A 22,205-nucleotide genomic window follows, 5' to 3' on the forward strand; every position below is an offset into this window, starting at 1 on the left:
TTTTAACAGTTCTTTTTTTGTGTGTGTTTTTGTTTACTTGTTTTGTCTCTTCTTTAGGACACTAGAGAGGGGGAAAAGGGAAGATGTCATAAAAGTAAACCCATGCTCATGAAAAACAAGAAAAGTATAAAATAGTGGTGGTTGAGTGGGGGAAAATAACCCATAATCTCTCTCTCCAGAAGCAACAACTTTAACAGCATTGGCTTTCTTGATATTTCTTCTGTACTTTGTTTTTTTCTTCACATTTGTAAAAACAGCATTGACGGCCATTTTTTTAACATAGTACATTGTATCAGAGGAATCCTCCATGTCATTGAAAATACTCTAATATTTTAAGTGGCTGTTGACTCATGTCCATTATTTAGATATACTGTTATTTATTTGTTTCCCTGGCACTGGATATTTACTTTTTTTATGGTTTGCTTTAGAAATCATGTTGTGAACATCTTTGCACATGAATCATTTTGCCTACGTAGATTTACTGCAACAAAGAGCATGGATATTTTTTTCGGCACTTGGTACACTTGGCAAAGTTCCTAAAAGTTGGCCAGTTGTCAGTTAAATGCCCTGTGGTAGTGAAGGTTATGTGCCAATTTGGCTGGGCCTGGTTTTGAGTGGCTGGGCAGCCGGATGTAGTTATTCCCCTGGAGAGACTGGTAATCCACTCCCTGGTGGAATCTACTGGAGCAGCTGAGTGGCTCCCTTAGGGATGTGGTCTCCTTCCAGTAGATCAGGAGAAGCCTTGAGAAGGTCTGCATCTTTTTGACATGCTTGAATCCCGCATGTAGCCAGGAAGCATTCAGGAGCCTGCCATATTGTCTGCTGATACAAGGACTGTGCATTTTCACTTGTCGACCTTGGGTTTGTCAGCCTCGGCAGCCAGCAGCTGCCTGAGTGAGGAAAGCCTCCAGCTTCAGTGGCCAAGAGGCAGAGCTGAAGCCCAAGGTCGAGGAGCTTTCACCCAACCCCTAGAGCCTGGTGCTTTGAACTCGGATTTCTAGGCTCCAAAACTGTAAGAGAATAAATCCCTGTTTGTTAAAGCCACCCATTTGTGGTATTTTCTGTTGGAGCGTCACTAGAGGTAACCAAAACATGCCCCTAACATTCTACTATGGAGATGTGGCCTGGTTTCTTAATGTTTTCTTGTAATTTTGGGGAGATGGCTGGCCCCCCCACCCTTCCTAGTCACCACCCAGGGTCCTGAGGCAGGCGTTCTTTGCCGCTTTCCCTGTTGAGACAGCGATACCCACATAGGCTGGTCTAAAACTGTGGGGCCTCTTGGTGGCAAGACTTGGGTCTTGTCTGTTTCGTTGTCCCCAGTGTCTGGCATCCCCTAAGCCCTGTTCTTCCTCTTGCAGCTCCCTGCCCTGGAGGACAGGCTCAGCACCCTGCTTGCCCCAGTCATCATCTCCTCGATGACAATGCTGGAGAAGCTCTCAGACACGTATACCTGCTTCTCAACAGCAAGTGACAACTACCTGTATGTCCTTCACCTGGTGAGTGTGTAGCACGGGGGCCATCTCCCTCTTTCCTTAGCCCCTTGGGGAGCCACACAGCTGTGCTTTATCTTGGACTTTAGACTCTTTTGAAAGGCAGAAACTGCATCTTATCAGAATCCCCAGCCTCTCCTCAGTATCCCCAGGGGGCAAGGCAGGTGAAAGGAGGGCTTCTGGGGTTGGCTCACCTTGGTCGAGCTGTGCCTACAGTTTGAAGAATGCCTGTTCATTGCCATCAATGGAGATCACACGGAGAATGAGGGGGACCTGCGGCGGAAGCTACATGTGCTCAAGTACCTGGTCGAGGTGCACTTTGGACTGGTTACCGTGGACAGCCAGCTCATCCGAAAGGAGTGAGTCCTCACAGCTCGTCCCCTCTGTGCCCTTTGCTGAGCACCCAAACGATGTGCACCCAGCTTACGTGACGCTGCTGTTCCACACTCTGCCCCTGGCTGGGTCGCTGGGTCAGAGAAGCAGAGCTCCAAGGAACCTTGGAGATCGTTTGGTCCAACCCTCCCATTTCACAGCTGGGGAAATTGAGGGAAGAGAAGTTAAATAACGTGCCCAGGGCCACCCAGCGGGTGGTAGGTTACACCCAGCCCAGAATCAGAGCTCAGGGCCGCTAGTCCGGCGCTCTTCCTGCTGCAGCGTCAGCTCTCTGTCATCACAGACCTTGCTGAACGCATCCTCTCCAGCTTCCCAAAGACACTTAGACTCCCTCTTCAGGGAAACACATGTGCACACACCCATACACCACCTGTGAACAGTTTTTCTGAGGGATCAGACCCCTGACACCCCTCTCTGGGCTCACAGCAAAGAACACATGAAAGAGAATGGTGTGCAGAGCATACCCTCAGGTGGGAAGGAGCCCAGAAAAGGAGCTCAGTTGGAATGTGGACTCAGGAGACAGATTCTTGGTGGGGTCACCCTGAGTCTCACAATGAGTTGGGAAGTTGCCAAGTTGGAAACATGAGTCTTTTGAGCTGTAGCAACGTGAGCAAGCACCCATATCAAATTGGCAAATATCATTTCATGAGTCACTTTAGCCCAGGTGGGTGATGGTTTTAGCATTGGAGCTGGTTGCAGCCCTGGCATGGTCCTGACCAGCGAACCTCTGGGAGAAGTGAGAGGTCTAGAAAACTGAGGCGCCTTCCTGGCCCTCTGTAGCTGACCTTGTCTCACATGTCTGAGTATGAGAGAGACTGAGAAGTTAGCAGTTTGCCGACTCCTGGTCTGTGCTTATGCCCCTACACTCCATGGCCTGGGCCCAGCCAGAATCATGGGCTCTTTGGTGGCTTGTGGGCTCCCACAGTTACTTGGGCACATCCCAAGAGCTCTTCCAGCTCTGTAGGTGACATGGGACTATGGTCACTTGGGTTGGGGTTGAGAGTAACCAGCTTTCTCATGATCTCTCCTGGTCTCTTGGGCTTTGCCCCCAGGCTGCGGCCTCCAGACCTGGAGAGGCGCAACCAGGTGTGGGCGCACTTCCAGAGCCTGTTGTCGACCTACAGCCGCCTGCGGGAACAGGAGCAGTGCTTCGCCGTGGAGGTGACTACCGGGTGACTGCCAGGGGTGGGAGGCCTGCCTTTCAGGTGCTTATCAGCTGCTGGGAAAATCAGTCCCTACTTTGGAAATGATACATATGTACTAAAAAAGTACCATGAAGTGTCCTGGGTGCCTTATTAGATTTATCTTCAAAATCCATGGTGGTGCGAAGGATGAGAACATCAACTCTTTCTCAGGTTATCAGAAAAGGCTTCCTGGAGGAGGTGACTGAGTACAGTTAAGAGCCAAACTCCTTCCTTAACGCTCCAGATCCTGTATAATCTGGCCTCTGCCTGTCACATTCCAGCTTCACCTTTTGCCTCTGTCCCTCGCTCACTGTGCACTGGCCACATAAGACTTCTTTCCATATGAATATGCTATGTTTAGCTCTGTCCAATATGTGCCACTATATTGGTGGTGTAGTGCCTAAGGCATTTGACTGCTAACCAGAAGGTTGGCTGTTCAAACCCACCAGCCGCTCCGCAGAAGGAAGATGAGGCAATCTACTTCTATAAAAATTTACCGCCTTAGAAACCCAATGAGGGTTGCTATGAGTCAGCATTGACTCGATGGCAGTGGGTTTAGTTTTTATTGAATTTCAAGCCACACTTTCTATGTGGCTAGTCCAAATTGAGTTGCGCTCAAAGTGTAAAATACACACCACATTTTTATGACTTCGTATAAAAAAATAACAGTTAATCGTTAATAATGTAATGTTTTTATATTGTATGTTGAAATCGTAATATTTGGGGTATATTGGGTAAAATAAAGTACATTATTAAAACTAGTTTCATATGTTTCTTTCTACTTTGTTAATGTGCTACTAGAAAATTTTAAATTATGCACAGGACATACCTTATATTCCAATTGAATGGCACTGCTCCAAACTCTCCCTGCCTCAGGGCCTTTGCGTATGCTATTTTGTTTTGCTTTGTTTTTCCTCTGAATTTGCCGCATTCTCTCTCTCCCTCTTTCTCTGGTGTGCTTTCTCAGTCTTTAGATATCACCTTAAAAGGTCACCTGAGGTACACCTCTTTGATCACCTGACCTGAAGTAGGTTTCTGTCCTTCTTGTCTAGTCAAGTACTGTGCTTTCCCACCTCGCACTTCTTAGAGTTGGCACTACCATGTCTGCTTCCTTGTACAGTGCCTGTCTCATCCACTGGAGTCTAGCGACCAGACTGTAAGCCCCAGGAAGGCAGGGACCCTGTGGTCTCAGACTCTCTGGTCCCCACTGTCTGGTACATGGTATGAGCTCAGTGTGGATTGAGTGTGCCTACTAGCCCAGGGCCTGGAGAAGGGAGAGGGTGGTCCGTGACATGGCATCCTCTCCCTGCCCCATGGACAGGCCGTGGAGCGGCTGACCCACCCCCAGCTCTGTGAGTTGTGCGTAGAGGCACTGGAGCGGCATGTCGTCCAGGCTGTCAACTCCAGCCCCAGGCGGCCTGGTGAGGAGGCCCTGCACGCCTTCTTGCTTGTGCACTCCAAGCTGTTGGCCTTCTACTCCAGGTGAGCCATGGCCTAGCCCCTGGTGACCTGAGGGCCCTAGCTCTTACACTTGCCCATCCTATTCCCTGGACCCCAAAACACTGCCTTCCCCAGTAAAGAAAGCCTCAGGACCCATCTCTTCCACAAAGCCCAGAGTCTTCAACTCTTCACCCCTTCTTGTGTCTCTCTCTTTCTCTGAAGCATTTCTTTTTGGAACACTGTCTTAGAAATAAATTTAGGAGAACTACCTTCCATGTTATTACTGTTTCCAGGTTGTTTCCTGTTGCTATTGCTTTTTTTTTTTTTAAACACTGTCAAGTTTTATTTTTTAAATGGATAGATTAATTGTATTTATACCTTGCCTTTCTCCAAAAAGGCTTAAGTCTGCTGAGGTATTTGTAAACTCCTTGCGGGTAGGGAGCTTGCCTTGGATGCCCCGACCTTCTTGACCCCACAGCACTGTCACTTTCCTGGGTGGAAGCACCAGCTGTTGCTGCCTCACCTCCTTGTTCTGTCTTCACAGCCCGAGCGCAGGCTCCCTGCGCCCTGCAGACCTCCTGACCCTCATCCTCCTGGTGCAGAACCTCTACCCCAGCAACAGTGTGGCACAGGCCGATGATGCACAGGTCTTGGGGTGCTCCCACTCCCGGGGCAGTGGAGGCCGTGAGGGGGACAGCTCAGAAAGCCAGTCTGGACAATGGAGGACGGGCTGCCTGGGGAGGGCATGGTGTCCAAGTCCCAGTTCTGGGCATGTGAAGGAGCATGATTTTTCCCTCTGTTTTCAGATGTTAAGGGGGTTTTGTGGAATGCATATGGTGCAGGTTAAAAGTGCAGATTTGAGGAGTCAGATGGTCCTGGTTTGAATCTCAGCTGCCCCACTTAGCCAGCGGTGTGATGTGGACAAGTCCCTGCCGCTCTGAGGCTCAGTTCCCTTATCTGCACATGGGGCTAACGTTGGCATCTTCCTCTCGGGGTTGTTATGAGAAATAGAAGGGGTGACTCACATACAGCCCAACAGTGCCTGGGGTGTAGTGAACACTCAGGTGAGTCACCACCATCACCATTGTCATCTTCGTCCACTGTAGTAGTTGTAGAATCGGAAATCCCAGAGAGCTGGAATTCCTGGAATCTCAGTGGTTCTGGAGAAATACTAGACCACCTAGAATGGAAACCCCCAGGGAAGCTGGGAAGTCTGAGGACCCTGCCCAGGGCTGCGCACTGGGGCAGGGTGGAGGGCCCTGGCTCTCTGCTCTCAGGGCTTTTCTGTGAAATGCTGGAAGGTCCAGGGCTGATGCAGAGGGGCCGGTCAGAGGGGCGCTAACAGGCTTCTCCCTGCCCCATCATAGCCTCCCCCAGCGCGGCCCCGGAGCAGCCAGAACATCCCGGTGCAGCAGCCCTGGAGCCCTGGCTCCACACACCAGGCCAGGAGGAGCTCTACAGAGACGGTGTGTGCACACGCTGCGCGGGAGGAGAGGCAGACCTGCCTCACCTGTGTGGCCAGGCCTTTCCCCGGGAAAGCAGGGTCCAGGGTTGAGCCAGCCAGGTGATCTCCCAAGTCCTCAGCCTGAGCTGCCCTCTTCTCCCTCCCAGGAGACAGACAGCTTCCCTGAAGAGTACTTCACACCAGCTCCTTCCCCTGGCGAGCAGAGCTCAGGTGAGGGGTGTGGGGGTGAGGGCAGGAGGCCAGGTGGGCTGTGTATATATATATATATATATATATATATATATACGGATCAGCAGCCCCAGGGATTCTGCCTTGGGGTTTAGTGGCCCTCCACACCTTGCCCAGTTCCGGGCACAGACACTCAAATTCGTCGGAGATTTTTCTCCCCAGAGCATAAGATGCAGACTTCAGCTTCCTGTCTGTCTTCCCTGCTAGCACCAGCTTGAGCTCAAAGACATTTTAAGGCCACTTGCATGTTTCCTAAGGCTGTGGCTTCAGTTTTCCTTTTTGCAATTGACTTAATAATAATGAGGTAAAATTAAGTAATAATCATTTTATTTAAAGTGCATTTTTTAAAATACAAATATCCACTCTGTAGTTAGGAGCTCTGGAGATATAGTGGTTAAGTGCTTGGCTGCTAAAAGTCCATAGTTCGAACCCACCAGCCCTGCCCTGGGACAAAGATGAGAGGCATTCTGCTTCTGTAAAGATTTACAGCCTTGCTCACCCACAGGGCCAGTTTTGCTCTGTCCTGTAGGGTCACTATGAGTCAGAATTGACTTGACCTCAGTAGGCTATAATTTATACCAATAAAAAGAAAAACAATGTCATTAACAAACAAATCAGTGTTGCTTAGACAAATAGGTAAGCCAAAACCCAGACTACTGTGGTCACTGAGCATGACATCTAACCCTGAGTTTCTTGGGAGAAGGCTGGATTATGTGGTTTGCATCATGTATTAGAAGGAAGAAGGCCGGGGGTCAGGAGGAGAAGCATCTTGGGCTGAGTTTGAAAGGCATTTACCGTGCGGCTTCCTGAAACCGGTAGTTCTTAATCACCTGGAGAACTTCAGCCAGGCCAGTTACAGTGGCCAGACCTGGGGCCCAGGTGTGAATACTCTGAAATCCCCCCCACATGGGTCCAGTGTATAGCCAGGATGTGACCACCTCTCTGCACAGATTTGCCGCTAGTCTAGGTGCAGTTAGACTAGGCTGGCGAGCTTTAAAAATGCAAGCAGTCCCCAGGTTGCGAACAAGATCAGTTCTGTCTTTAAATGGAACGGGTGCATATATAGTTCTTATTTAACCTGCAAGAAAAGGCTCGATGCATTTTAACTGATCTAAAAGCTGCACATGCAGCAAGTGAAGGTGATTGGGATGAAGAATCTGTTGTGAGTAAGGAGTTGGTTCGATCATTGAAAACTGAGGGAAAATTTACATAACGTTAGAAGGCAAGTGTGAGTTGTTAGTAAGTCTGATATTCATAACCCAGGGACTTACTGTACTGAAGCTGGCCCTGAGGCCAGAGAGTCTGACTTAATTGGTGCTGGAGTGTGGCCTGGGCATCAACAGTTTTAAAAGGTCCCCACAAGATTCTCCTGTGCAGCTAAGGTGGAAACCGCTGGGCTGAATGTTCTAAACCTGCAGTCCTTGGACAGGCTTCACGGAGCCTGGGACCCTGAGATTGTGCGTCATCTCGTACATGCTCCCCGTAGCTTTCCTCCAATTCGCCACACGCTCCGTGAGCCCAGAACATGGTGCATTTGGGTGACCTCTGAAGTTTTCATCTTCTTACTGCTCCCTCCCTCATCACCATCATCCTCCCACCCCTATCTCTCAGTGGTGTTTCCTCTATCTCTGGGCTGTAAATAATGCCATCCCACAGCCAAAACTCACAACTTGGAAAAAGTGTGAGCTGCACTCGTCCATCTATAAATCAGAAACACGTTTGTCAGGAGAAACATGGCTGTGAATGGTGGTTACTCGTTGCCACCGAGTCGATTCCCACTCATAGCAACACCCATTGGGTTTCTGAGGCTGTAACTCTTTACGGAAGTAGGTCGTCCCATCTTCCTTCCATGGAGCAGCTGGTGGGTTTGAACTGCTGACCTTCTGGTTAGTAGCCAAGTACCTCCTTATGCCACCAGAGCTCCTTTAAACGGTCGTTATTTGCAGTGAGATATAATAACAGTATTATTATAAGTATGTAATATTTTGAATATGCAGTGGGTTCAGTAGGTTTTCATGAGCTATTAAGAAAAAAAAAAAAGCTCACTGCCATTGAGTCAGATCCGATGCATAATGACCCCTCCTCAGGTTTCCAAGGCAGTATCTCTACAGAAGTAGATTGCCCCATCTTCCTTCTGAGGAATGGCTGGTGGGTTTGAACCTCCAGCCTTCTGGTTAGCAGTCAAACACCTTAGGCACCATGCCACCAGAGCTCCTGAAGGAAACCTACCTCAACTCCTGCACATGCTTAGTAAGGTTTGCTGATTGAATAAATTAATGAGGAAAATGCAGACAATCTGCTTCCCTAGTGACACCACCTCGGAAACCCAAGGAGGGGTCACTGTGAGTCGGATCTGACTCCACGGCGGTGAGTTTGGGTTTTTTGTTTGTTTGTGCTGCTCCCAGGTGCTCCTCTCTTACACCTTCTCTATGGGGTCTCTGAGGGAGCCCTGGGGGTCCAGTGGTTAAGTGCTCAGCAGTTCAAACCCACCAGGAGCTCCATGGGAGAGAGATGTGGCAGTCTGCTCCTGTAAAGATTTACAGCCTTGGTAACTGATAGGACAGTTCTACCCTGTCCTACGAGGTCTCTGTGAGTCGGAATCAACTTGACAGCAGCAGATACCGGCTGGAGTCCCTGGTGGTGCAAATGGTTAATGCACGCCGCTCCTAAGCAAAAGGTTGGAGGTTGGCGCCCACCCAGAGGCACCTTGGAAGAAAGGCCTGGCAATCTACTGTATTTTTGTGCAAATAATACATGCATTACACATTTTTGCATACCATACAACACCCATGTGTTATTTTCCTAAGCACACTGTACAAATATCTCTTTCACATTAATGACTTTTTTTTTTTCAATTTTTTTTTCTGTCTAATGGATTTAATGTTAAGTCTTCATCTTGGTGCCTGTTGACGTGGAGGTTTGGTTCCCAGCAGCAGACCTTCACCAGCCTACCCTCAAGTTTCTAAAGCAGCCCTTCTCCCAGCAGGATCCCTTCCCTGGCCTGCAAAACCACTTTTTCCAGTGCAGGAAGAAACCACTTCTTCCATCCCAGAAACAGCCCTCAGTAGCACAGCTGGCCCCAGGTTGGGAGGAACAAGGGTCTTTGTACTCTGGCCCAGAGAGGCCACTCAGGTGGGTGAGGCTGGCACACTCACAGCCACACACCTTCTGCCGCGCCATGTGGCTGGCTGACCATCATGGTCTGGTGGTTTGAATCTCCTGCTTGCGTGGATGCCGCAGGGTGGGTGTGAGAGCCATAAGCAGAGAGGGCTCCTGTATCCCTTGCTCCCTGCTCAGATGAAACAGGTCCTAATGGCCACCAGAGCTGGGACATCGTGCGCCCACTCTGTACCATTCTGCCACCTGGCATTGTGTGCGGCCAGCACTGCAGGACCTAGGTACACGTGGGCAGCGGCCCTCTCTGCCTGCTGTGGGACGAGCCTGTACTCCAGCTACGGCAGCTCTGCACGCAGCCCTCCATCTCAGGCACACCATTTGCACCGGGGGCAGATCAGCTGCAGGAACTGCACTGCACTCAGGCCCAGCTATGAATGGCCCCGGAACAAATGCACAGTTTCAGTTGTTTTACTTTCTGGTTACCAGGGTACTTCCAAACTCGATCCATGACTTCTTAACCATGGCTTATACCTTTACTATAGAGATATGATCAAAAGTGGGAGCTCTGGTAGCATAGTGCCTAAGGCACTTGACTGCTAACCAGAAGGCTGGCGGTTCAAACCCACCAGCCACTCCTCAGAAGGAAGGTTCGGCAATCCTACTTCCGTAGTGATACTGCCTCAGAAACCCAAGGAGGGGTCGCTATGAGTTGGGGCCGACTCGACGGCAAATAACAACAACAACATGATCAAAAGTGACATTTTTGGATTATTGAATGAGGATGAATAAGGCCAAAATTCACTTCTGGAAATACCACACAACACGTGCTGTGTAGGCCTGGGTGCACTATGCCAGAACTTTTTTACGTAATTGTGTCATTTCCCCGTCACGTGTGTGTGCACAGTACTTACATGGGCACAAAAACTTCCAAAAGATCAGCCATTGAAAACTGTATGGAGCACAGTTCTTTTCTGACATAGATGGCGTCACCATGAGTCAGAATCAACTCAACAGCCAGTCAGGGAGGGGTCTGTAGGAATAGAGGGTGGGGAGGGAGGTTAAAGGGGTGAAGACAGGGGTGCTGAGGGAGTGGCCGTACCACCCCTGTTGCTGGTTGTATCTTTAGAGCTGTATTCCCAGTGGCCATTCCCAGTGGCCACAGCTGCCAGCTCCGTGGAAGCTTCTGGCTGCTTTGCCTGGGGCTGTTACTGTTGGCAGCACTTGCCAGCTGGGGTAGGATGGGATACGCTGCACTCTCCCACACTGAGGTGCCTCTGCCGCTGCCTGGTGCTTCAGGACTGACTGGCCGGGGAGCCTCCTATCTCCACCCCTCCCCTTCTGACGTCCCACTGCTCACACTGTCGTTGCCTGTGGCCTGCAGGTAGCACCATCTGGCTGGAGGGGGGCACTCCACCCAGTGATGCCGTCCAGATCCAGGTGAGTGTCTTCTGAGAAGGAAGGCTCCCCCTGCACTGATTGGTCTGAGAGGCTACGGGCGGGGTGGGGGGGGCACTAGGGATTCAGGGCTTAGCCTCCGGGGGGCTCCACCAGGGCCAGCCTTCCTCCTGCCCCTCAAGGTCAGTCATTGCAGGGGTGGGGGATATGTGAAGGGTGACCTTACGCCACACTCTCCCCCAGGAGCTGGTCTCAACTCCTGCTGAATTCCACCCTCCTCACTATTTTTAAGAGTGAAAGTCCAGTTTAATTGTTAATGTTTTTGTAAATGAGAAAGTAAATGTATTCCTTGTAGAAAAATTAGAAAATATAAAAGTAAATTATGGAAAAAAGAATGAAATTCCCTCTCAGTCCCACCCCCAGATAGTAACTACTATGCATATTTTGGGGGTATTTCCTTCCAATCTTTTTCCCTGTGATTTTATGTGTACACATACAAACTCTTTTTTCTTTTCTTCCCCCACCAAATTTGAATCATAATGAAATTCATTACTTTCTTCTCTAGTCATTTTTCCGTTTACTAAGCATTCTTGAGCAGTGTGATTTTTGATGATAGTCCACCACACGGGTGTGTTATTTTTTTTAGCAGCCTCCCTGAGTTGACTGGTAGATCATTTCTAGTTTTTTACTGCTTTTCCTAACATGTCTTAATAGACATTATTGTGTCATCCTTAGTGATCTCTAGTTTTTCCTACTAAAGGCTTTCCTACTCAGAATCCTCCCTGAGGCTGGAAGGTGGCTCACGTTCGTCGCTGTGTGCCTCAGTTGCCCCACCTGGGCAGTTGGAATGGCTGCATGTTCTGAGAGTGATTGAAACATCAGGATGTTACTTAACTTTAAATACTTTCCTCTAATTGAAGGCATGTTGAGGGCATGTCCTCTCCCCATTCCACTGCTGTCTGTTTCTCCTGCCTCTTTGCTCCCTTCTTTACCACCCACCTCCAGCTCCGACACCCTAGCCCACTTGGCATCCGCTCCTGACTGCAGTGGAAAAATCTAGAAGATGCTGAGAGCGACAGTAGCAGAGCTGTGGCTGCTAGGGTGTTTGCAACAGATCTGGGATTCTTTGAAGTCAAAGTCTGTGTTCCTCCATGGGTCACGGGGAACGCAGCACATGGGCGATGTGGGTGGATCCGACTTGGGGATCCAGGTGGCCCTTCCTTCCTCCCCACCACTCCCTAACAGCTCCTCCTTCCTGGTAGGTGGGCGAAGACACTCTGCAGACGCTGCTTCCTCCCTCCCCGGCAGCATCCAGGTCTCTAAGGATCTTCCTGGATACCACCATAAAAGACAGCTACTGCCGCATGGTGCCCCACACCCTGTATTGCCTGCCCCTGTGGCCGGGCATCAACATGGTGCTCCTGACCAAGGTACCAGGGCCCTCACCCTGCGCTGGCGACCCCAGGGCCTGAACACCTGCTCTCCCAGCCGCCCCATCCTACCCAGCCCTGTGCTTTCTCCCCAGAGCACCAGCAACGGCCTGGCCCTGGCCCTGGCCCAGCTGCTGGATGGGTTTACCCAGCTGGAGAAGAAGATAAAGGAGGGTCAGGAGGCCAGGGGTACAGAGCTGCGCCAGAGGATGGACAAGTTTGTCAAGAATCTAGGGGGCCAGGAGATTCAGGTGAGAGCCGGGTCCCTGGATGCGCCCAGCCTTAGAGGCAGGCAAAGGTGGGCCCGCAGCCCTTGGTCTATCAGATGAAGGGCCAGAGATTCCAGGCCCCTGTCTCTGCTCCACCTCTGGTTTCTGATCCCCTCATCCCCCTGGTGAAGGGATGGTAACCAAATCTCATGTTGTTAGCTGCCATCTGGTCAGTTCTGACTCTTCACCACCCCATGTGTGGACCTGCCCCATAGGGTTTTCCTGGCTGTGATCCTAACATGGAGATTCCCCAGGGCTTTTCTTCCACAGGACCGCTGGGTGGGCTCGGACCACCAACCTGCAGGTTTAGCAGCCGAGCACAGACCATCTGCGCCACCTGGTTTGCAGAACAGTTTCATTTCATTTTGAGTTTCACCAAACACGAGTTGCAGATTCTGTTTTATAAACAGGGAAACAGGCTCCGATAGATGGTGACGTGGCTGAGATTACTCAGCTGGTGAACTGTGGGGCCAGAACCTGAATCCCAGCTCTGGCCTTCGGGCAGTGGTCCACCTCCACACCCACCAGGTATCCTCACCTGGTTTGGCCAGTGCACCGGCCTGTGGGGAGGACAGAGATGCACATGGCAGAGTCAGCCCCCAGGCCCGGGAGCTCAGAGCCCACAGGGAGATGAGACAGAGCTGTGAGCTATAGAAACCAGTCCAGATCGAAGCTCAGAGCTTAGTCCAGAGAGCCGAAAGCAGACCGCCAGGTCTAAGCAGCTAGGGCAGTGTCGTGCTTCTGATAGCACTTGGGTCTGTTAGAGCAACTGCAAGTTCCTGTGGCTACCGTGTGGGCTGGTCTGAAACAAGCAGGAGGATTGGAAGAGGCAGAGCAGGCAAGGAAGCCCCGTGGCCTTTTTATTTGAGGAGCCCAGCAGCTAGGTGTCCTGCAGGGCTCCGAGGCAGCACATGGGGTCCAGGGTTCTCACTGTCTAGGAGACACCACTCAGGCATCGCGGTGGCATAAAGCCTTCCCTGAGGCCGGCAGCAGCCGCCGCAGCCCACTCTGCATCCCAGCCCCCTGCCCTGTGCTCACTCACCCTGGAGACTCACCTCAGCACCCTGACATCGCGTCTGCCCTGCTAGACAGTGAGCCCCAAGTCTAGCACAATGCAGGGCCCCCAGGAATTGCTCTTTAAATAAGAGTGACTGGTGTGCTAGGCACAGTGGGCAGGGTCTGGGGGGCGTGCTGGAGAGGCCAGCATGGGCAGAGTGAAAGCAGACTCGTGCAACACCAAAGCCGCCTGGTCCCTGCTTGGCAGCAGTGTGGAAAGGGGTCTGCATGGGGCCTCACTGTGGGAACATGGTCAGGAAGCCACCCTGTCACCTGTCCTTACAGAGCACCTGGCTGGAGTTTAAGACCAAGGCCTTCTCCAGAAGTGAGCCAGGATCGTGCAGGGAGTAAGTAGTGGCCCTGAGACGGGATGTGCCCCTTGGACACCAAGTTTTTTCCCTAGGCCTAGAAGGAGAGAATGCCCCAGAAGGAGCTTATGTGTGAAGTTAGGCCCTGTGAGGGCTGGAAGGGTGGGGGAAGCAGAGGGGCCTAAGGAGCCCAATACTGTACAGGAGAAAGGCCCGCTTTAGCGCTGACTTGGGGGTGGCCTCGAGCAAGGCACTTCCCCTACTTTATTGGTGAATGATGAGAGTACGTGAGATGCCATGCGACAAGGAGATTGCATGCCACAGGCATGGAGCACGGTGCTGGAAGTCCTGGCCCCCTACAGGTGAACGGTTTTGCTCAGCTCTGTCTCGTGGTACGGGAGCAGGGGTTACCCGTGCCGTGGGGACAGGCACTCTCCCAGGCCTCATCCCACTGTGACACTCTCGTCCCCTGGGCCAGGCTGCTCCAGGCTTACAGGAAGTTGAAGCAGCAGCTCTGTGCCATCTACCGCTTCAGCTTCCTGAGCACAGTGCCGGGCCAGGGCGGTCCCCATCTGCCCCAGCCCCTGCAGGACCAAGCCCAGAAGCTCATGCAGTAAGTGGGGTGTGGCCACCTGACTGCCCGGGGCAGGAGCAGGGACACGGCTCACGGTGGCCTGTGCTGCCCCTGCTTGCCTCTGCAGAGAAAAGCTAGCCGACTGGAAGGACTTTCTGTTGGTGAAGAGCCAGCGGAACATCACCATGGTGTCATATCCTGCTGCCTAAGCCCCAAGCCCATCCAGGCAAGCGACGGTGTCTGGGTGCCCCTTCTGCCTGCTCTCTGTGCAGGAAGCTAGAGGAGGGAGAGTTATGGTATGCCTCCTCAGTTTCTTTTCTCAGAAGAAAATTAATAGAAAGTAGCATCCCAGAAGATGGGGCAATCTACTTCCATAGTGATACTATCTCGGAAACCCAAGGAGAGGTTGCTATGAGTCGGGTCCAACTCGACGGCACATAACAACAACAACAACAACAGCATCCCAGAATCTTGTCTGTAGGTACACTCTGAGGCTGCAATGTCAGAAGTTCCTGTTGTCCCAAAGGGAATTCATAAAAGCCTCAGCGATCCTTTTTGTCATTGTTTCCCAACCAGCAAAAAGGTAATAGGTACTGCACGTGGATGGCAGTGGTGGGCTTTCTGTGGTCTGTGGGTTTGACAGATATCTCCTTCCTAGAGCCCTGCTATGCACATGCTAAGGTTCTGAGAAGTCCTGTGGTAAATATGCTTATCCCTTTTCATAAAACCATTTTCAAGTTTATTTGACCCTTTTATTGTAGAACACTAATTTTATTGAATACTAATTTTCCACGGAACTTTTTATGAAACAGCTTTTCCTATATTCAGATCTCTAAAGGGCCAGGCCTCAAGTCCCCTAAAAGTCATGTCGTCAGTAGGGCAGGTGAAAGGGATGCCCAAGGGTCTCTTTCTCCATCAGCCAGTGCCCTTCTGTGGTGTCTGCTCCCACTCAAGTGGAAGCTTTCTAACCTCAATGTGAAGGGTAGCGATGAACAAAATTGTGGTGAGGGGTGGAGGTTGGGGAGCCTGCTAGGCTCACTCGTTAGTTCTGTGGCTCTGCTGTTACATCAGCCTTACAGTGTGCATGATTCAAGCTCATCCCATGTTCCCGCAGGGTCCAAAACTGCCCATGTTGAGTGTACAAACATCAAGAATCTATTTACTTGGATCTTAGGACTTCTCAAGGCAGGCAAGTGGGGAAGTGAAGAGAGACCCTGGAGAGTAGGGAGACTGGGAGCTTGCATGAAATGGAACCCTATGGGAAAGGACAGGTGTGGCACACCTGGCCCTCTGAGCCCATTGCCCAGCAGGGCTGCCAGCCTAAAACAAGGACAGAGACATACCTTCCCTGGTTCCTGGCTTTATAAGCACCTTAACTCACCTCACCTACCTAGAAGACTTCCCAGGCTTGGTGCATTTCATTTACGTGGATCGCACAACTGGGCACATGGTGGCTCCTTCCCTCAGCATCAGTGAGAAGACTTCTTCGGAGCTGGGCAAGGGACCACTGGCTGCTTTCATCAAAACCAAGGTAACCTCTTCTTGCCCAGGCCTTTTCAGTGCCCACATATGGGATGTGTGAGGCCTGGACTTCCCTGAGAAAAACTAGCTGTTCTGTCCTCTGGGTTCCTGTTAGTGCACATATATGTGTATGTTGTGGCTAGGTAATTATTATATTATGTTAAGTTGTGTGTGTGTGTGTGTGTGTGTGTACACATGCAGACTTACTATATATATTTTTTCAAACACAGTGCATCATTATATTAAAATAAGGCAAGCGACAGATGGCTGTGTTTGAAGCCCAGCACTACCTCCCACTAGCTGTGAGCCCTTGGGCATCGTGTAGTCTAAGTTTTGGTTTCCTTTTCTGAAAAAGAGGATTGTACGGCACGTAACAGCAACAACAAAAAATGCTGTTTGCATCCTAGAGTTAGTGTGACAATTACACGTCTGCAAAATACTCAGCACAGTGTGGGACACCACCTTCCTCTCAGTTTCCCTTCTCCACGCAGTTACAGTGCTATCTAGGTACACTGCTTTTCATTGCTTTCTCTGCACTGTTTTCTGTAGTTGAGCTCTTTCTGTGTGGGCAGTTGTGTTTCCTGCATTTTCAACTCACATTATAAAATGCATTTTCTCATGTCATTAATTCTTTATAAACATGATTTTTAACAGCTCCACACCGGTCCATCAGGTGAATGGAGCATCATCCACGTAACCAGTTCCCAGTTGAACACTTGTTGTCTGCAGGCTTTCACTGTGATAAATTACCCCACAGCACACACCTCTGGGCATGCGTCTCTGTCCTCATCGCTGATTATTTCCTCAGTGTGGATTCCCAGAAATGGAATTACTCAGCCAGACAGGAGGAATCTTTCTAAGGTTATTAATACATGTTGTCAAATGGCTTTCTGAAAAACAGAGCAAACCCACGTATCTGTTTCCAGGTTTAATTAGGTATTGCATTATGATTGCATGTGGCGGGAATCGGGAATCCCTTCCACAAAGCTTTCTGGTGAGAGCGCTCATCCACCTGCTCCCAACCCCTGGGAGACAGGAGCGAGCCCACGCGTCCCTGCCGCATCCCTCTGGCAGTTTCCTGGCGGCATCGGGAGGGCCCTGCATCAGGCAAGAAAAGGCCGGGCAGGGGATCTGTGACGCCTCCTTCCGTGGTCACTAGGCCCTTGTGTGTCCTAGCTTAGACTTTCCTCCTGGAGCAGGGGACAGGTCTCCACATTCAGACTCACATCACCATGGAGCTGGAGGTGACCCTGGATGGCAGGAGGGGTCTCCAGATGGCCACACTTCGATCTCCAACAGTGATCATAATGTCCCTGGCTGTATTCTGACCTGAATGATTGGCGTACTAATTTGTGACTCACATGTAGCACATGAAAGTAATATAAAGTGTCTCTACATATATTTATCCTCTTCAGAGGGCAGCCCATCCATCTGTGCTGTAAAGATGTAGTTCAAGCTCCTACTCTGAGCCAAGGCAGTGGTGGCCCAAGCGCTAAGGAAGCAAATGAGGGGGAGGCCCCTGGCCTCAGGGAGCTCCTCATCCAGGAGCTTTTCTTCCTTCCCGTCAGTCTCAGCATTGTCTGGAGGTGGGAGCCCAGGCCACTGCTCCTGTGATAGGGAGCAGGCAGGCCATGAGGGCGGGCTGAGCACTCTCCTTCTCCCCAGGTCTGGTCTCTGATCCGGCTGGCACGCAGATACCTCCAGAAGGGCTACACCACGCTGCTGTTCCGGGAGGGGGACTTCTGCTGCTCCTACTTCCTGTGGTTCGAGAATGAGATGGTGGGTGAAGCCAGGTCCAGGGTAGGACATGCTGCAGTGCTCTTCCTTCCTGTATCCTTGGCTTCCTGTCTGAATTGTGTCAGGCTATCTCTTCACCTCTTCTTATCCCTGGAGGAAGGAAGGACAGATAAATACAGCTGGTCGGAACCCAGAACTCAGGGGCCGTTCTCACATGGGCCATTTAGCTTTCCTTTGTGATCCCTTGCACTTGTTTGGGAGCTCTGGTGGCATAGTGCCTAAGGCATTTGACTGCTCACCAGAAGGCTGGCGGTTCAAACCCACCAGCCACTCCTCGGAAGGAAGGTTGGGCAATCTACTTCCGTAGTGATACTGCCTTGGAAACCCAAGGAGAGGTTGCTATGAATCAGATCCGACTGGACAGCAGTAAGTTTGTTTTTTTTCAGGTTGTGATTCCTCCACCCAGCTGCCTGATAAATCATGCCATTGTTCAAGGCAGCGTCCAGCTAGGTGTGTGAACAGATCATCGGGGCCCCAGTGGGAAACCAAAACCAAACCCACTGCCATCAAGTCAATTCTGACTCATAGCAACTCCCATAGGCTTCCAAGGCTGTTAGTCTATATGGAAGCAGACTACTTCATCTTTCTCCTGCAGAGCGGCTAGTAGGTTCGAACCACCAAGCTTTTAGTTAGCAGCTGAATGCCTTAACCACTATGCCACCAGAGATCCTTTCCAGTAGGAGAGAGATCACTCAAGGCACGCACTTCACGAGTAGTGCTTCAACACCGTCAGTTCATGCATAAAGCACGGCACACTGCCATTCCCATTGTACAGGTGGATAAATTGAGGTGCAAAGCGATTAACTGGCCTACCCAAGGAGAAGCTGAAAGTGTGTCTCAGGTCTCTTGCCTCGTGTCCCTGGATTTCTTTCTTTAGACATCACTGTTCCTACGGTATAAACACAAGTAATGGGGGTTTACTCTTATGCCTTCTCTCTCTCCTCTCTCTCTCTCTCTCTCTGTTTTCTCCTCTGTTGTCCTCTCAGCTCTCTGTTCCAGCTCTCTAAGGATCATCCCTTCTACTGCTCCCATGCCCTTGGTCCCTGTATCCCTGCTTCTCTCCCTGCCCATGCCCTGTTCTCTCTCTGCTTCTAGCAGCAAGCCCTCAGGGTAACCACCACCCTTTCCACAGCGTGTAGTTATCGGGGTCTTTAATGGCTGTTCTCTCATTTGATTCTCATGCCAAGTTCCCATGATGGTTGCAAGGGTATCACTGCCCCATTTGACAGATGGAAACAATGATACCAGGGAGGACACATGCCCTGGCCTGGGCCACAGTGCTCGTGTGATAGAGCAACTCAAGCTTTCCTAGCCCTCAGGCCTCCATTCTCCTGCACCAGCTCCCACGCACCCAGGATGTGTCTGTGAGAGAAGTGTTAGAAAGCTCCTCTGGCAGTTTCCTTGGGGTAATAGAATGGATGGAGCTGTGGGGATGGGAGGCCCCGATTTGAATGCTGGCCACACCGCTCACGCATGGCCTGTGCAGTCACAGATACGCTGCTTACTGCTGCCAAGGGCACTTCCTCCTCTGCAGTGCAGGCGTGTGGCACCCACGTGAGCGTTAGGTGAGAGCACATGTAGGAGCACCATGATCGCACCCAACACACAGTGGACACAGATGTTAATCCCCGCCACACACTGTGTTCTACCACAGGCATTCCCATTTCTTTCAAAGCAGAGACTTGGGCCTTTTGCTAATACTTTGCTATCGCAGAGGCTCCGCCCAACACTTCCCCGCATCACCCTCCAGGCGGCCTCCCCAGCAATGCTGCTGCTGGTCTGGGTCCACTTAGGATAATGAAAGCTGCTGTTTCCTGAGGATTTACCACGTGCCAGGCATGGTTCTTGAAGCTTTATACCCGTTCTCTCTAGTGTTCCTAAGATGATTATTACTCCCTTCACAGATGAGAACACAAGGGTAAAAGAAGCACCTCATTTTCCCAAGCACCAGCCACACACCTGAGCTGAGCTGGTGTGTCTGACTCAAGGCCACACTCTCTCTACCATACCCACAGCCTCCCCATTCTCACAACTTTCTCCCTCCTTCCGTAGGGCTACAAACTGCAGATCATCGAGGTGCCTGTACTTTCCGATAACTCGGTTCCTATCAGCGTGTTGGGTGAAGACTATTACAGGTGACACTGATCTAGAAGGCCTTTGGGAACAATGGACGTACCCCATGCTGGGTGATAGGTGCCAGCTCTCTTAGAGAGCAGCCACTCCCATCAGTAATGCCTCACCCCAGCAAGCTAGAAACGTACGTTTGGGGCGCCTCACAGCCTGGTGCGTCGTTCCGTGGGCGAGGAAGCAAGTTGGAAGCTCATTTGCATTTTGGCCCATCTTCCTGCTTGCCCAGTCTTGGAAGCATTTGCAAATGTCCGGATGGCCCTGGGAGAATGCCCCTGCTGGCTCTGTGGCATCCCTGTGCTAGGACACTGCTGCCTTCGGCAGACCCCAGGGTCAAGGTGAAACCCCACAAGGCAGGGACAGTGTCCTGGGGCCGAGACTTGCCGTCTTAGTGCTCGGGGCAGGGAAGGCTTCCCTGGCCAGTGCCAGGGCCTGAGATTAGATGAGCATGGGATGGGTGCTCACCTGATGTCAGGAGAGGACAATGCTGCCCTGGCTTTTGAGTCCCATCTTTCCTGTGTCCTCCCCCAGGAAACTCCTGTGCTATTACAGCAAGAGCCACCCAGCCGAGACTGTGAGGTGCTACGAGCTGCTGGCCCTCCATCTGTCCGTCATTCCCACAGACGTGGTGGTGCAGCAGGCCGGGGAGCTGGCCCGGCGTCTGTGGGAGTCCTCCCGCATCCCTCTACTCTAGGCTGGGGCCGACTGGCCCACAAGCTCTCCTGTGCCTTCAGTCCTCCAGGCTCACCCGGGTGCTCAGACGTTCTCCGTGGCAACCACCTCCTGCGGTCAGCCTGGGGCAGCCATCCTAGGGTGGCACAGAGTCCCCAGGACAGCCCCAGTGTCTCCTTAGGAAACTGCCTAGACCACCCTCCCTGGGAGGTAACCAGCAGGCCCCCAGATCCTTCCTTGTAAAGGGGGAGGGAAGCCAGGGAGTGCCTTATGTCTCCTTAGAACAATGCCCCAAGGTTAGAGCTGACACAGAGCCACCTCTGTTCAACCCCGGGAGACCCAGAGGATGTCCCCAGTGCCTGAGGGGTCTGAAGCCACCCTCCTTTCTGCCATTCTCAGTGGCGAAAGAGCTCCCTCAGGAAGTTGTTTCCCTCCTGGACAAAGGGTGCTTCATTGGCTAGGCTGGTATTCCCACTCTGCTACTTCCGGTCTGTGGCTCTGGGCAAGTTCCTTAGACTCCAGGCCTGTCTCCTCACAGTGAAAGTGGTAACACCTGCCCCACAGATGAGCTGTGAGGCTTACCAGGCACATGGTAGGTGCTCAATAAATGGTGGTTATTACTGGTATCAAGCCCAAACCCACTTGTACTTCTGAACTGCTTTGTTAGCGCTGACATGCCCTTGCTAAGTCCTGGTTCCTTCTCATCAGACCTGGTCCTGGTGTTTTGCCCCAGGGCTGCAGTTTTGGATGCCCTGGTCCCTGAGTCTGATATACTTGGTCTGCTGGCAGGCCCAGGGTTTGGTATTTGTAAAGCTTCCCATGTGATTCTAACGTGCCCTGGATTGAGAGCCACTCCCCAGCGGCACAGCACCTCCTTACTTACCAGTAGTCCCTACCCCCAGAAAGGGCACAAGGACCAGAGTCCATGGGAAAAAGCACACTGGGGCGGGCGTTTGCTGGAGGGATCCATCCCCCTCAGGCCCAGAGGCTGCTGCTGAGATGAAGAGAAGTGACCTGGATAAGCAGGCATCCACCACACCAAAGGCCCGGATGCATTTGTGATGCCGGTTGTGTCCCGGTGACCATTTGTTCTCTTTAAGGAAACAGCCTTGAGGGAAAACCGAGCTGCTGATGGAGCTAGAACCACACCCTGGGCTAATGCCCTCGGTAGGTAGCAGTGAGGAACACCACTGGATCTGTCCTCCTCAATATTGTGGTTTTATGCATGGGGATTAAAACGGAAACCATGGTAAACACAGAAGAGCACAAAGAACAATCAATCAGCTATTAATCTTTAAACCTCAAAAACAACCCCTGGATTCTTCTTTAAAACAAACAACAATTTAGTGCTCTTTTAAGAGTGATCTGTATGGGATCAAATTGGCAACAGCAACTCGAAAGGTTCGATAGGAACCTTCGGGGACAGTGAGCTGATGTTAATGAGGGAGGAACATTTTGGAAAAGGAGGGTGAGAGCGTGTGTACATGAATGTAATCAGTGTCATTGACGTGTCTATCTAGACATTGAATTGATGTTTTGCTGAGGATATTTTCAGCAACAAAAACATTTTTAAATTAAAAGAATTATATTTGAAAATAAACAGAGAAAAAGCAAGAGGAAAAAGATCTTTAAACTCACCAAATGGGTTTTGGGTACCCCCTTTTGTTGCCTAATATTTTGCCTTAATTTTTAACAGTAGCATCATGTGACCCAATTCATTGAATCAGTGCACCTAATTT

At 51.1% G+C, this 22,205-nt stretch overlaps 1 protein-coding gene across 1 annotated transcript in view; it reads left to right on the plus strand.

The window, feature by feature from the left end:
• The window catches only part of HPS1 (HPS1 biogenesis of lysosomal organelles complex 3 subunit 1), a 43,373-nt gene extending 22,885 nt beyond the window's left edge, over positions 1-20,488 (plus strand). Inside the window, exons 2-19 of the mRNA XM_007940040.1 lie at positions 903-953; positions 1,359-1,496; positions 1,707-1,849; positions 2,936-3,044; positions 4,389-4,549; positions 5,052-5,154; positions 5,875-5,973; positions 6,119-6,182; positions 10,699-10,754; positions 11,975-12,142; positions 12,238-12,393; positions 13,753-13,814; positions 14,254-14,388; positions 14,477-14,542; positions 15,736-15,880; positions 17,536-17,649; positions 19,720-19,802; positions 20,326-20,488. Coding sequence (XP_007938231.1) covers positions 903-953; positions 1,359-1,496; positions 1,707-1,849; positions 2,936-3,044; positions 4,389-4,549; positions 5,052-5,154; positions 5,875-5,973; positions 6,119-6,182; positions 10,699-10,754; positions 11,975-12,142; positions 12,238-12,393; positions 13,753-13,814; positions 14,254-14,388; positions 14,477-14,542; positions 15,736-15,880; positions 17,536-17,649; positions 19,720-19,802; positions 20,326-20,488 — 2,016 coding nt within the window. The remainder of the gene's footprint in view (positions 1-902; positions 954-1,358; positions 1,497-1,706; positions 1,850-2,935; positions 3,045-4,388; positions 4,550-5,051; positions 5,155-5,874; positions 5,974-6,118; positions 6,183-10,698; positions 10,755-11,974; positions 12,143-12,237; positions 12,394-13,752; positions 13,815-14,253; positions 14,389-14,476; positions 14,543-15,735; positions 15,881-17,535; positions 17,650-19,719; positions 19,803-20,325) is intronic.
• The last annotated feature ends 1,717 nt before the right edge of the window (positions 20,489-22,205 follow it).

This window comes from Orycteropus afer, unplaced genomic scaffold, assembly GCF_000298275.1.
Source record: "Orycteropus afer afer isolate SDZICR_OR568_19922 unplaced genomic scaffold, OryAfe1.0 scaffold00064, whole genome shotgun sequence".
Lineage (NCBI taxonomy): Eukaryota > Metazoa > Chordata > Mammalia > Tubulidentata > Orycteropodidae > Orycteropus > Orycteropus afer.